The sequence below is a fragment of the Cherax quadricarinatus genome, chromosome 18, assembly GCF_038502225.1.
Source record: "Cherax quadricarinatus isolate ZL_2023a chromosome 18, ASM3850222v1, whole genome shotgun sequence".
Lineage (NCBI taxonomy): Eukaryota > Metazoa > Arthropoda > Malacostraca > Decapoda > Parastacidae > Cherax > Cherax quadricarinatus.
Window position 1 is genome coordinate 32,640,336 of NC_091309.1, and position 16,256 is coordinate 32,656,591.

At 40.8% G+C, this 16,256-nt stretch overlaps 1 protein-coding gene across 1 annotated transcript in view; it reads left to right on the forward strand.

The window, feature by feature from the left end:
• LOC128689485 (chordin-like protein 2) overlaps positions 1 to 12,905 on the forward strand; it is a 468,423-nt gene extending 455,518 nt beyond the window's left edge. The window contains exon 9 of the mRNA XM_070086387.1: positions 9,341 to 12,905. Within this exon, the coding sequence (XP_069942488.1) occupies positions 9,341 to 9,498 (158 nt within the window). The 3' untranslated portion in view covers positions 9,499 to 12,905. The remainder of the gene's footprint in view (positions 1 to 9,340) is intronic.
• Positions 12,906 to 16,256: the final 3,351 nt, after the last annotated feature.

Below are 16,256 nucleotides of genomic sequence, written 5' to 3' on the forward strand. Positions count from 1 at the left end.
TTCATACTCTTCAACACAGGCTCCTCCTTGTAGATCCCATGGTTCATACTCTTCAACACAGGCTCCTCCTTGTAGATCCCATGGTCCATACTCTTCAACACAGGCCCCTCCTTGTAGATCCAATGGTTCATACTCTTCAACACAGGCTCCTCCTTGTAGATCCCATGGTCCATACTCTTCAACACAGGCTCCTCCTTGTAGATCCCATGGTTCATACTCTTCAACACAGGCTCCTCCTTGTAGATCCCATGGTCCATACTCTTCAACACAGGCCCCTCCTTGTAGATCCAATGGTTCATACTCTTCAACACAGGCTCCTCCTTGTAGATCCCATGGTCCATACTCTTCAACACAGGCCCCTCCTTGTAGATCCAATGGTTCATACTCTTCAACACAGGCTCCTCCTTGTAGATCCCATGGTCCATACTCTTCAACACAGGCCCCTCCTTGTAGATCCCATGGTTCATACTCTTCAACACAGGCTCCTCCTTGTAGATCCCATGGTTTATACTCTTCAACGCAGGCTCCTCCTTGTAGATCCCATGGTTCATACTCTTCAACACAGGCTCCTCCTTGTAGATCCCATGGTTCATACTCTTCAACAAGAGCTCCTCCTTGTAGATCCCATGGTTCATACTCTTCAACACAGGCTCCTCCTTGTAGATCCCATGGTTCATACTCTTCAACACAGGCTCCTCCTTGTAGATCCCATGGTCCATACTCTTCAACACAGGCTCCTCCTTGTAGATCCCATGGTTCATACTCTTCAACACAGGCTCCTCCTTGTAGATCCCATGGTCCATACTCTTCAACACAGGCTCCTCCTTGTAGATCCCATGGTCCATACTCTTCAACACAGGCTCCTCCTTGTAGATCCCATGGTCCATACTCTTCAACACAGGCTCCTCCTTGTAGATCCAATGGTTCATACTCTTCAACACAGGCTCCTCCTTGTAGATCCCATGGTCCATACTCTTCAACACAGGCTCCTCCTTGTAGATCCCATGGTCCATACTCTTCAGATCTGAACAGAATTAAAACTCTCTTCATCAAGCTTTCACAGCGACTCAATCCTCTTGGAAAAGTTCGGGAGATATTACACTTTCAAATATTTTTTTTATCGCTGCTTCGGTCATGTTCGTTTTCTTCATTATTACTGATGAATTAAACACGTGCAAAACTTGCGTACCTTTATTGAGGAAATGTGTCGTCACGTAGTGACTTCATCAGTCATAAACAAAGAAGAATGGTGAAGATCAGGAGTTTGAGGTAATTAGTCCCTAAGCCTGGAGTTAATGTAATCATGTAATGATGGACTGATTACATAGACTCCAGGCTGAGGGACTGATAACCTCAAAACTCCTTCTGATCTTCACCATTCTTCTTTGTTTAGGACTGATGAAGTCACTACGTGGCGACACACGCAAGTTTTTCACATATGTCTAATTCATCAACTTGACGGCTCTCTGAACCATGTATCAACACTCCCATATTACTGCATCAGCTGTTGCTCGGTCTCAGCCTAACATCTTACACTGAAACATACGTACGTACGTACCTGCAACAGATGGGAATTTTTTTTAAATATTTTTACGGGTAAACTATGTAACATACTAGGAAGTGAAGCAATAATGGATTAAAAATGAACATGATTCAAGAAATAATTAAAATGAAATGCCCCAATCTCAAAGGTTTCCTTAAAAATAAAAAAAAATAAAAATTCTCACGGTTCATCAGCGTCGTGTCTGTGGTGAGTCTCACTTATTGGTTTAGAAAGACACGTAAGCAAACACTATAACATATATTAGAAAACGTTTCGGTCCTGGGACCTTGATCAAGGTCCCAAGACCGAAACGTTTTCTAATAAATATGTTATAGTGTTTGCTTAAGTGTCTTTCTAAACCAACTTGTCGGTATTTATTACCAAGGTTTATACCAGTCTCACTTATTATACAACAAGTTAATATATGTGGCATTTTGCCAAGGAGAGGAGTTGGAAATGAATGGTTGTCCAGAGCAATTGGTGTCAATTGCTGGCTGGACAAATACTGTAAGGAAAATGCGGTAACATTCATTGACAACTGGGACCTCTTCTATGGCAGAAATGACATGTATGCCAGGGATGGGGTTCACTTATCTAGGTGTGGGGTGGGAGCACTGGCCAACGCAGTGGAGGGAGCTGTTAGGTCTTTAAACTAGGAATAGTTAGTGGTATGGGTTTTTGTGGGAAAACTGTGAAGGCGCAGGGTAGTAACATGAGTACTAGGAGAACTAGTAATAGGCAAAATGAGGTGGATATTGGAAAGCCAGTGGCACTAATTGACAAGGACAGTAATAGGTTTAGTGGAATAACAGAAAGGAGCAGGAAGGGTAAAGAGAGAGGAGGGTCTTTAAATATTTATTACACAAATAGCCGCAGTGCTAGGAATAAGATGGACGAGTTGAGACTAGTTGCTAGTGCAGGTAACATAGATGTATTTGCCATTACTGAGACGTGGTTTAATTCAAAAAGTCGGGACATGCCTGCAGAATGTCACATCCAGGGTTTTAAATTGTTCCAAGTAGATAGAAGTGTCGGAAAGGGGGGTGGGGTGGCATTGTATGTCAGAGATCGCTTGAACTGTTGCATAAAAACGGGTATTAAGTCTGAAGTAACAGATACAGAGTCTGTTTGGATAGAATTTTCAGAGGGGCATGAAAAATTAATTTTAGGTGTGATATACCGTCCCCCAAATTTAGATAGGGACCAGGGGAGACTACTATGGGAGGAAATTGTTAGGGCCACAAGGCACGATAATGTAGTAATTCTAGGAGACTTTAACTTTAGTCATATTGATTGGAATTTCTTGACTGGGAATTTAGAATCACACGACTTCTTAGAAGTAGTTCAGGATTGTTTTTTGAAGCAGTTTGTGACAGAACCTACAAGGGGTAATAACCTGCTTGACTTAGTTCTGGCAAACAACGAATCCCTTGTTAATAATTTAGAAGTTTCAGAGGAACTGGGTGCTAGCGACCACAAATCAATTACATTTAGCATTGAATGGAAGTATGATAGTAGGGATAACTTAGTAACAGTCCCAGATTTTCGCTTAGCAGATTACGATGGGCTTAGAGAACACTTATCATCTGTTGACTGGGGTGACGAAGAGAGCTATCAATATGACAGTTTCCTGAACACAATACATGCTGCTCAAAGAACGTTTATCCCTTATAAAGAAATTAGATCAAATAGAAATGACCCAAAATGGATGAATAATAGGCTGAGATATCTACTAGGGCATAAGAAAGGAATTTATAGGCGTATCAAAAGAGGCGAGGGTCATCTTATGAATCAGTATATTGACATTAAGAGGGACAATAAAAAGGTGATAAGAAAAGCTAAAAGGGACTATGAAATTAAAGTTGCTAGGGATTCTAAAACTAACCCAAAAAGTTTTTTCCAGGTATATAGAACAAAAGTCAGAGATAAGATAGGTCCCCTTAAAAATGACTATGGACATCTTACTGACAAAGAGAATGAAATGTGCTCCATTTTTAAATAATTATTTTCTCTCGGTTTTTACACAGGAAGACACTAATAATATTCCGGTAATTAATTTTTATAGTGGGCCAGAAGAAGATAAATTATGTAACATCACAGTCACTAGTGAAATGGTTGTGAAGCAGATAGACCGACTGAAGCAAAATAAGTCACCGGGTCCTGATGAGGTTTTTTCAAGGGTTCTTAAGGAATGCAAAATGGAACTCTGTGAACCATTAACTAATATTTTTAATTTATCTCTTCAAACAGGTGTAGTGTCTGATATGTGGAAGATGGCTAATGTAATTCCTATTTTTAAAACAGGGGACAAGTCGTTACCGTCAAATTACCGCCCAATAAGCCTGACCTCAATTGTAGGCAAATTACTAGAGTCAATTATAGCTGAGATTATAAGAAGCCATCTCGATAAGCATAGCTTGATTAATGATACTCAGCATGGATTCACAAGAGGCCGGTCTTGTCTAACTAATTTATTAACTTTCTTCAGTAAAGCTTTTGAGGCTGTTGACCACGATAAAGAATTTGATATTATTTACTCATGGCATTGGGGGAAGGGTGCTCTCGTGGATCAAATCATGGCTCACAGACAGGAAGCAGAGAGTGTCCATAAATGTTGTTAAATCCGAGTGGGGATCAGTAACAAGTGGCGTTCCACAGGGATCAGTCTTGGGCCCGTTGTTGTTTATAATATATATCAATGATCTTGATGACGGCATTACTAGTGATATGAGCAAATTCGCCGATGACACGAAGATAGGTAGGATAATTGATTCAAACGTAGATGTTAGGGAACTTCAGGAGGATTTAGACAAACTCTACTCTTGGTCAGAAAAGTGGCAGATGCAGTTCAATGTAGATAAAGGCAAGGTTCTGAAGCTCGGGAGTGTCCATAACCCTAGCACTTATAAGTTAAATAATGTAGAACTTAGCCATACAGATTGCGAAAAGGACTTGGGGGTTATGGTAAGCAGCAACCTTAAACCAAGACAGCAATGCCTAAGCGTACGTAATAAGGCAAATAGATTACTGGGATTTATATCAAGAAGTGTAAGCAACAGAAGTCCAGAGGTCATACTGCAGCTTTATACATCATTAGTAAGGCCTCACCTAGATTATGCAGCTCAATTCTGGTCTCCATATTACATAAGAACATAAGGGAACACTGCAGGAGGCCTGTTGGCCCATAATAGGCAGGTCTTTTACAATTCATCCCACTAACAAACATTTGACCAACCCAATTTTCAATGCTACCCAAGAAATAAGCTCTGATGTGCAAGTCCCACTCAAATCCAACCCCTCCCACTCATGTACTTATCCAACCTAAATTTGAAACTACCCAAAGTCCTAGCCTCAATAACCCAACTAGGTAGACTGTTCCACTCATCAACTACCCTATTTCCAAACCAATGCATTCCTATGTCCTTTCTAAATCTAAACTTATCTAATTTAAATCCATTACTGCGGGTTCTCTCTTGGAGAGATACCCTCAAGACCTTGTTAATATCCCCTTTATTAATACCTATCTTCCACTTATACACTTCAATCAGGTCTACCCTCATTCTTCGTCTAACAAGTGAATGTAACTTAAGAGTCTTCAATCTTTCTTCATAAGGAAGATTTCTAATGCTATGTATTAATTTAGTCATCCTACGCTGAATGTTTTCTAACGAATTTATGTCCATTCTGTAATATGGAGACCAGAACTGAGCTGCATAATCTAGGTGAGGCCTTACTAATGATGTATAAAGCTGCAGTATAACCTCTGGACTTCTGTTGCTTACACTTCTTGATATAAATCCCAGTAATCTATTTGCCTTATTACGTACGCTTAGGCATTGCTGTCTTGGTTTAAGGTTGCTGCTCACCATAACCCCCAAGTCCTTTTCGCAATCTGTATGGCTAAGTTCTACATTATTTAACTTATAAGTGCTAGGGTTATGGACACTCCCGAGCTTCAGAACCTTGCATTTATCTACATTGAACTGCATCTGCCACTTTTCTGACCAAGAGTAGAGTTTGTCTAAATCCTCCTGAAGTTCCCTAACATCTACGTTTGAATCAATTATCCTACCTATCTTTGTGTCATCGGCGAATTTGCTCATATCACTAGTAACACCCTCATCAAGATCATTGATATATATTATAAACAACAACGGGCCCCAGACTGATCCCTGTGGAACGCCACTTGTTACAGATCCCCACTCGGATTTAACCCCATTTATGAAATTAAGACACATGTGCATCATCTGGGTATCTTTATTGTAGACGTTTCGCCAACCAGTGGCTTTATCAATACAAATTCTAGGACATAACTTGAAGACAGTAGGACTGTATACAGAAGATGAGGTAATCAGTCCCTCAACCTAGGAGTAAGTGCGAAGAGCACCGCAGTCGTGGAGATTCTCCACGACTGCGGTGCTCTTCGCACCTACTCCTAGGTTGAGGGACTGATTACCTCATCTTCTGTATATAGTCCTACTGTCTTCAAGTTATGTCCTAGAATTTGTATCGATAAAGCCACTGGTTGGCGAAACGTCTACAATAAAGATACCCAGATGTTGCACATGTGTCTTAATTTCATCTTGTCGGTATTATATACCATTCTTACACAACCCCATTTATGGACACTCTCTGCTTCCTGTCTGTGAGCCATGACTCGACCCACGAGAGCACTTTTCCCCCAATGCCATGAGCTGCCACTTTCTTTAACAGTCTTTGGTGCGGAACTCTATCAAAAGCCTTACTAAAATCTAAGTAAATAATATCAAATTCTTTATCGTGGTCAACAGCCTCAAAAGCCTTACTCAAGAAAGTTAATAAATTAGTTAGACAAGACCGGCCTCTTGTGAATCCATGCTGAGTATCATTAATCAAGCTATGCTTATCGAGATGGCTTCTTATAATCTCAGCTATAATTGACTCTAGTAATTTGCCTACAATTGAGGTCAGGCTTATTGGGCAGTAATTTGACGGTAACGACTTGTCCCCTGTTTTAAAAATAGGAATTACATTAGCCATCTTCCACATATCAGACACTACACCTGTTTGAAGAGATAAATTAAAAATATTAGTTAATGGTTCACAGAGTTCCATTTTGCATTCCTTAAGAACCCTTGAATAAACCTCATCAGGACCCGGTGACTTATTTTGCTTCAGTCGGTCTATCTGCTTCACAACCATTTCACTAGTGACTGTGATGTTACATAATTTATCTTCTGGTCCACTATAGAAATTAATTACTGGAATGTTATTAGTGTCTTCCTGTGTAAAAACCGAGGGAAAATAATTATTTAAAATCGAGCACATTTCATTCTCTTTGTCACTAAGATGCCCATAGTTATTTTTAAGGGGACCTATCTTATCTCTGACTTTTGTTCTATATACCTGGAAAAAACTTTTTGGGTTGGTTTTAGAATCCCTAGCAACTTTAATTTCATAGTCCCTTTTAGCTTTTCTTATCCCCTTTTTAATGTCCCTCTTAATGTCAATATACTGATTCATAAGATGACACTCACCTCTTTTGATACGCCTATAAATTCCTTTCTTATGCCCTAGTAGATATTTCAGCCTATTATTCATCCATTTTGGGTCATTTCTATTTGATCTAATTTCTTTATACGGAATAAACGTTCTTTGAGCCTCATGTATAGTGTTCAGAAAACTGTCATATTGATAGCTCTCTTCGTTACCCCAGTCAACAGATGATAAGTGTTCTCTAAGCCCATCGTAATCTGCTAAGCGAAAATCTGGGACTGTTACTGAGTTATCCCTACTATCATACTTCCATTCAATGCTAAATGTAATTGATTTGTGGTCGCTAGCACCCAGTTCCTGTGAAACTTTTAAATTATTAACAAGGGATTCATTGTTTGCCAGAACTAAGTCAAGCAGGTTGTTACCCCTTGTAGGTTCTGTCACAAACTGCTTCAAAAAACAATCCTGAACTACTCTTAAGAAGTCGTATGATTCTAAATTCCCAGTCAAGAAATTCCAATCAATATGACTAAAGTTAAAGTCTCCTAGAATTACTACATTATCGTGCCTTGTGGCCCTAACAATTTCCTCCCATAGTAGTCTCCCCTGGTCCCTATCTAAGTTTGGGGGACGGTATATCACACCTAAAATTAATTTTTCATGCCCATCTGAAAATTCTATTCAAACAGACTCTGTATGTGTTACTTCAGACTTAATACCCGTTTTTATGCAACAGTTCAAGCGATCTCGGACATACAATGCCACCCCACCCCCCTTCCCGACACTTCTATCTACTTGGAACAATTTAAAACCCTGAATGTGACATTCTGCAGGCATGTCCCGACTTTTTGAATTAAACCACGTTTCAGTTAAGGCAAATACATCAATGTTACCTGCACTAGCAACTAGTCTCAACTCGTCCATCTTATTCCTAGCACTGCGACTATTTGTGTAATATATATTTAAAGACCCTCCTCTTTCTTTACCCTTCCTGCTCCTTTCTGTTATTCCACTAAACCTATTGCTGTCCTTGTCAATTTGTGCCACTGGCTTTCCAATATCTACCTCATTTTGCCTATTACTAGTTCTTCTAGTACTCATATTACTACACTGCCCAAGGTTTTAGCTTCAATAATATTACTAAGCAGACTTCCACTCATCAACTACTCTGTAAGAAAACCAATACTTTCCTATATTCTTTCTAAATCTAAATAATCGAATTTGAATCTATTATTGAGGGCTCTTTCTTGTAGGGGTATCCTCATGACCTTATTTATATCTCCTTTATTAATGCCCATCTTCCAGCTATACACTTCAGTCATCAATCATATCTTCCCTTATTCTTCGTCTTACAGGATAATGTAATTTAAGGATTTCACTCTTTCTTCGTAAGGAAAATTTCTTATGCAGTGGATGAATTTTGTCATTCTTCGCTGAATGTTTTCTAACGAATTTATGTCCATTCTGTAATATGGAGACCAAAACTGAGCTGCATAATTTAAGCGAGGCCTTAATAATGATGTGTAGAGCTATAGTATAACCTCTGGATTTCTGTTGCTTATACTTCTTGATACAAATTCCAGTAATCTGCTTGCTTTATTATGTATGTTTAGGCATTGCTGTCTTGGTTTCAGGTTGCTGCTTACCAGTAACTCCTAAATCCTTTTCGCATTCTGTATGGTCCAGTTCTACATTATTTAGTTTATAAGTAATTGGGTTATTTACATTCCCGAGATTCAGACTTTGCATTTATCTACATGGAACTGCATCTGCAACTTTTCTGACCAAGACATGAGTTTGTCTAAATCTTTCTGAAGTTCAGCGACATCTTCCCCTGAATCAATTATCCTGCCTATTTTCATGTCATCAGCGAATTTGCTCATATCACTAGTTATTCCCTCGTCAAGGTCATTAATGTATTTTATGAACAACAATGGGCCTAAAACTGATCTCTGTGGAACGCCACTTGTTACAGATCACCACTCAGATTTTATGCATACTCTCTGCTTCCTGTTGGTGAGCCATATCTCGATCCATAATAAGTTCAGATTCCTTAAATCAAGTACCATTAGCCAGCACCATACAACCAACACAATGTTGGTTGTATGGTGGCACTACATAACAATGTTGGTTGTATGGTGGCACTACCTAACAATGTTGGTTGTATGGTGGCACTACCTAACAATGTTGGTTGTATGGTGGCACTACCTAACAATATTGGTTGTATGGTGGCACTACCTAATAATGTTGGTTGGCTGATGGCACTACCTAACAATATTTACGTGAGTTCACTTATTTAATGAAGTGTATTTTCCTGGGCAGGGCTGATGAACAAGTTCAAGAAGAGGGAGCAGCGTGTGGAGAGGAAATGTAAGAAGAAGGGCCGTTGCACCCTTCAGCTAGAAGCCATGGAGAAGACCCTGAAGGTGAAGCCTCCGCAAGCGAGAGTTCGTTGTGCCCGGGGTGAACGAGAAATTTGAAGAGAACGCTGAGTTAGTGTGTTCTGTCTAGTCAAGGTCGGTAGTGACTGCAGCAGCGCCGTCTCTCACAGTGACCGTGAGGTGGGGCTGAGAGGAGGGGGCTGCACCTCCCCACCATTCCTGGTGAAGGGGTGAGCACCCCCTCAACACACCCTCACTATCACCAGTCGCCCCCACCTCTGGTGGGGGCTAGGCTTCATTTGGACATAGGTGGGAACGGGGAAGCCGGTGAGGTTACGGTACCAGCTAGGATAGAGGACGGACATTGTGTGCAGCGGGTGATATGTACAAATTACTGTTAGAAGTGGAAAAAAAACTCAATGTAAATCATAAAGGTGACATAGTAGCACTGAGAGGAACTCATGGAGTGAAAGTGAAGGTTAAGAATGAGGCAGTCAAAGCAGGTAAGCATTCATGTTGGGGACACTGCTGGCGGACGCCATGCTAGTGAGGCTGGCCACTGCGAAAGTATTAATAATATAATAATGTAAACAGATAATTAATAGCGATGGATATAAGTGTGTTATGTGATAGAGAAAGAAACTTACTTGAAGTAGTGAGAGAATAAGGTGACACCTGCTTGAGGGGGTGAGAAATGAGGTGAAAACTGCTTAAAGTAGTGAGAAATAACGTGACTTGCTTGAAGCAGTGAGAGGAATGAGGTGACACCTGTTTAAAGTGGTAAGTAACATGACTTGCTTGAAGCGGGGAGAAGAATGAGGTGGTAAAAGGAACTGGCTGGAAATCAGAAAACAGAATAATATTGTTCAATTTATTCAGAAAGAGGAGGAGGTAGCGTGTGAATATTAAGAAGGAAAAGGAATTCAATTTATTGAAGAGTGTGTGGCGAGGCTGCAGTCACCAGCGACTTGTGTGTTATGGTAATCTTAACTCGTGTATCCAGTAGCAAGAGTAGCAACACATTGTTTTCTTTCTGATGTTTTTTTCGCATTTGGAAAGGCAGAAAAAAATAGTTTTTTATAAGACGTGTGACATGTATTGCTGTGCAAGATGCAATCGAGGGTCTCAAAGTTGCAGATCTCAGTAAGAAAGTTGGTCCTCAACTGTTTTCTCTTGTTTACCTCATTACAGTCAATGTCACCTCTTGATTTGATTTGTAACAGTCATATTCTTTTATATATACAGTCAACTGTCCTATAAAGTTCCTCTATATGGTGTTATTCTTTGTAAATGCCACTGAAAATCTGCATTTGCTAAAAATCACACTAAGTGGAAAAAAAACTTTTTTTTCTTATTATTTAATTCTCTTTTTAAGACAAATTCCGAGGAAGACAATTTCCAGATCCCTATTGAAAAATGAATGCAATATTTATTAAGGTAGGCATCTAGTGGATGAATGAAACCTGAAAGAGAGCTCACTTAGAATTACGTTCATTACTAAACCCACAACCTTGTCATATATAATTGCTTTGTCTCGTACAAATACTCTCGTCGTTAATTTTAAATACTCACTTGCGAGCCATACAACACATACATACACACGTGTGTGTATATGTATGCGTATTTCCCATGATTACAATACACACACACACACACACACTGAGGACAGAAGGTGGAGAACTCACAAGAAATGATCAGGAGGTATGTGAGGAGCTAAACGGGAGATTTAAGGAAGTTTTTACAGTAGAGACAGGAAGGGCTCTGGGAAGACAGCAGAGAAGGGAACATCAAGAGGGAATATACCAACAAGTGTTGGATGACATACGAACAACCGAGGAGGAGGTGCAGAAGCTGCTAAGTGACCTTGATACCTCAAAGGCGATGGGACCAGACATCTCCCCGTGGGTCCTTAGAGAAGGAGCAGAGATGCTGTGCGTGCCCCTAACCACAATCTTCAACACATCCCTTGAAACTGGGCAACTACCTGAGAAATGGAAGACAGCAAATGTAGTCCCCATATTTAAGAAAGGAAACAGAAATGAGGCACTAAACTACAGACCTGTGCCTCTGACATGTATTGTGTGCAAAGTCATGGAGAAGATTATCAGGAGGAGAGCGGTGGAACACCTGGAACGGAACAAGATTATAAATGAAAACCAGCATGGGATCATGGAAGGCAAATTCTGTGTCACAAACCTTCTGGAGTTTTATGACAAGGTAACAGAAGTAAGACACGAGAGAGAGGGGTGGGTTGATTGCGTTTTCCTAGACTGCAGGAAGGCCTTTGACACAGTTCCCCACAAGAGATTAGTGCAGAAGCTGGAGGATCAGACGCATATAACAGGGCACTGCAATGGAACAGGGAATACCTGACAGGGAGGCAACAACGAGTCATGGTACGTGAAGAGGTATCACAGTGGGCGCCTGTGACGAGCGGGATCCCACAGGGGTCAGTTCTAGGACCAGTGCTATTTTGATATATGCGAACGACATGATGGAAGGAATAGACTCTGAAGTGTCCCTATTCGCAGATGATGTGAAGCTGATGAGAAGAATTAAATCGGATGAGGATGAGGAAGGACTGCAAAGAGACCTGGACAGGCTGGACACGTGGTCCAGAAACTGGCTTCTCGAATTCAACCCTGCCAAATGCAAAGTCATGAAGATTGGGGAGGGGCAAAGAAGACTGCAGACAGAGTATAGGCTAGGTGGACAAAGACTACAGACCTCACTCAGGGAGAAAGACCTTGGGGTGACCATAACACCGAGCACATCACCGGAGGCACACATCAACCAAATAACTGCTGCAGCATACGGGCGCCTGGCAAACCTGAGAATAGTGTTCCGATACCTTAATAAGGAATCGTTCAAGACACTGTACACTGTGTATGTTAGGCCCATACTGGAGTATGCAGCACTAGTCTGGAACCCACACCTGGTCAAGCACGTCAAGAAGTTAGAGAAAGTACCAAGGTTTGCAACAAGGCTAGTCCCAGAGCTCAGGGAAATGTCGTACGAGGAAAGGTTGAGGGAAATCGGACTGACACTGGAGGACAGAAGGGTCAGGGGAGACATGATAACGACATACAAGATACTGCGGGGAATAGACAAGGTGGACAGAGATAGGATGTTCCAGAGGGAGGACACAGAAACAAGGGGTCACAACTGGAAGCTGAAGACTCAGACGAGTCATAGGGACGTTAGGAAGTATTTCTTCAGTCATAGAGTCGTCAGGAAGTGGAATAGCCTAGCAAGTGAAGTAGTGGGGCAGGAACCATACATAGTTTTAAGAAGAGGTATGACAAAGCTCAGGAAGCAGAGAGGAAGAGGACCTAGTAGCGATCAGTGAAGAGGCGGGGCCAGGAGCTGAGTCTCGACCCCTGCAACCACAATTAGGTGAGTACACACACGCACACACACAAAGAGCTGCATCTCTGACCAACACAATACACCCAGAACACATATCCATATACAAGTTTTTCTTCTTCCTTTGCTCCTTCATCTTCCTCCACTTCCCTTTTATATATATATATATATATATATATATATATATATATATATATATATATATATATATATATATATATATATATATATATATGCAATAAGATCACAGTAAACAGGTGATTTCAAAATATACAAAACAACCACTGTGAAAGAATAAGAGAAATTCCAAGCGGTTTCGTGACTACTCACATTATCAAGGAGCAATAAAAGTAATGCATCAAAGGAAGGCATATAAAGGGTCTAGCCCACACCTCGCTATCACATCCCACAACAAAGCAACACCTGACGTGCGACTCATAAGAAAGAGAACACTGCAGCAGGTCCGCTGGCCCAACTAGACAGGTCCTTCACACAACCCACCAGCAAAATATTCTACCCAAGAATTGAGAATTTTAAAATTTATTATTTGTCCAATGTATTATTAAATTCTTCCCAAATTCTATTAATTATAAATGGATCTAATTTATATAAACCAAAGGAAATATTCATATTATTGCCAAAACTGCTTTTTATGAAACAAGATTCAATTATATTCCTGTCGACCATGGACTTGCTTGATACAACTTTCTCAACTTTTTGAAAATCAATTGATTTTCCAATTGATTGATTTTCCAATTGATTTTCAAAAAGTTGAGAAAGTTGTATCAAGCAAGTCGATGGTCGACAGGAATATAATTGAATCTTGTTTCATAAAAAACAGTTTTGACAATAATATGAATATTTCCTTTGGTTTATATAAATTAGATCCATTTATAATTAATAGAATTTGGGAAGAATTTAATAATACATTGGACAAATAATAAATTTTAAAATTCTCAATTCTTGGGTAGAATATTTTGCTGGTGGGTTGTGTGAAGGACCTGTCTAGTTGGGCCAGCGGACCTGCTGCAGTGTTCTCTTTCTTATGAGTCGCACGTCAGGTGTTGCTTTGTTGTGGGATGTGATAGCGAGGTGTGGGCTAGACCCTTTATATGCCTTCCTTTGATGCATTACTTTTATTGCTCCTTGATAATGTGAGTAGTCACGAAACCGCTTGGAATTTCTCTATTCTTTCACAGTGGTTGTTTTGCATATATATATATATATATATATATATATATATATATATATATATATATATATATATATATATATATATATATATATAAAGGTACATGCGTATGTTAATGGTCAAGGAATAAGATAAGTAACGTTAGCAATAAATCAATTGACCAGTAATAATGTACATGTCACTAAAGGCAATAATGTAATAAAAATAAATGAAAATTATTAAATCTGGAATTGTAACGTGGATAATAATAATAATAATAATAATAATAATAATAATAATAATAATAATAATAATAATAATAATGAGGATATTAAATGTTGCTGTAAAACAACAAGATTACTTAAAAAACAGTTATATGTTTATATAATAATTTCTGGCTGTCATAGTAAACTGGTTTAGTAAATTTTAATATTGCCAAGGTCTCAGGCGAAATTTTCAGACACTGGAAACGAAATTTCTGGGACGAACACATTGTTCTGGGACAATAAATGTAAAATTATAGGAGAATAAAACGATGTTTTATGGAATTAAAGGCAAAATTTAAAAAATAACATGACAAGTTGTGTACCTGGATTGTAGCCTCAGCAAAGGTACACCAGTGACTGTGTACCTGGGTTGTAGCCTCAGCAAAGGTACACCAGTGACTGTGTACCTGGGTTGTACCCTCAGCAAAGGTACACCAGTGACTGTGTACCTGGGTTGTAGCCTCAGCAAAGGTACACCAGTGACTGTGTACCTGGGTTGTACCCTCAGCAAAGGTACACCAGTGACTGTGTACCTGGGTTGTACCCTCAGCAAAGGTACACCAGTGACTGTGTACCTGGGTTGTACCCTCAGCAAAGGTACACCAGTGACTGTGTACCTGGGTTGTAGCCTCAGCAAAGGTACACCAGTGACTGTGTACCTGGGTTGTACCCTCACCAAAGGTACACCAGTGATTGTGTACCTGGGTTGTACCCTCAGCAAAGGTACACCAGTGACTGTGTACCTGGGTTGTAGCCTCAGCAAAGGTACACCAGTGACTGTGTACCTGGGTTGTAGCCTCAGCAAAGGTACACCAGTGACTGTGTACCTGGGTTGTAGCCTCAGCAAAGGTACACCAGTGACTGTGTACCTGGGTTGTACCCTCAGCAAAGGTACACCAGTGACTGTGTATCTGGGTTGTACCCTCAGCAAAGGTACACCAGTGACTGTGTACCTGGGTTGTACCCTCAGCAAAGGTACACCAGTGACTGTGTACCTGGGTTGTACCCTCAGCAAAGGTACACCAGTGACTGTGTACCTGGGTTGTACCCTCAGCAAAAGTACACCAGTGACTGTGTACCTGGATTGTAGCCTCAGCAAAGGTACACCAGTGACTGTGTACCTGGGTTGTACCCTCAGCAAAGGTACACCAGTGACTGTGTACCTGGGTTGTATCCTCAGCAAGGTACACCAGTGACTGTGTACCTGGGTTGTAGCCTCCGCAAAGGTACACCAGTGACTGTGTACCTGGGTTGTACCCTCAGCAAAGGTACACCAGTGACTGTGTACCTGGGTTGTACCCTCAGCAAAGATACACCAGTGACTGTGTACCTGGGTTGTACCCTCAGCAAAGGTACACCAGTGACTGTGTACCTGGGTTGTAGCCTCAGCAAAGGTACACCAGTGACTGTGTACCTGGGTTGTAGCCTCAGCAAAGGTACACCAGTGACTGTGTACCTGGGTTGTAGCCTCAGCAAAGGTACACCAGTGACTGTGTACCTGGTTTGTACCCTCAACAAAGGTACACCAGTGACTGTGTACCTGGGTTGTACCCTCAGCAAAGGTACACCAGTGACTGTGTACCTGGGTTGTACCCTCAGCAAAGGTACACCAGTGACTGTGTACCTGGGTTGTACCCTCAGCAAAGGTACACCAGTGACTGTGTACCTGGGTTGTAGCCTCAGCAAAGGTACACCAGTGACTGTGTACCTGGGTTGTAGCCTCAGCAAAAGTACACCAGTGACTGTGTACCTGGGTTGTACCCTCAGCAAAGGTACACCAGTGACTGTGTACCTGGGTTGTACCCTCAGCAAAGGTACACCAGTGACTGTGTACCTGGGTTGTAGCAACAAAATTAAGGAAAAAGACGTCCATGGAGCAGGGGATGTGATCATATCTTAAGATAACACAGCGTGTGTTACGATAACACAGCGTGTGTTACGATAACACAGTAACTTTAAGACAACACAGCGTGTGTTACGATAACACAGTAACTTTAAGATAACACAGCGTGTTATAATAACACAGCGTGTTATGATAACACAACAAAATATAA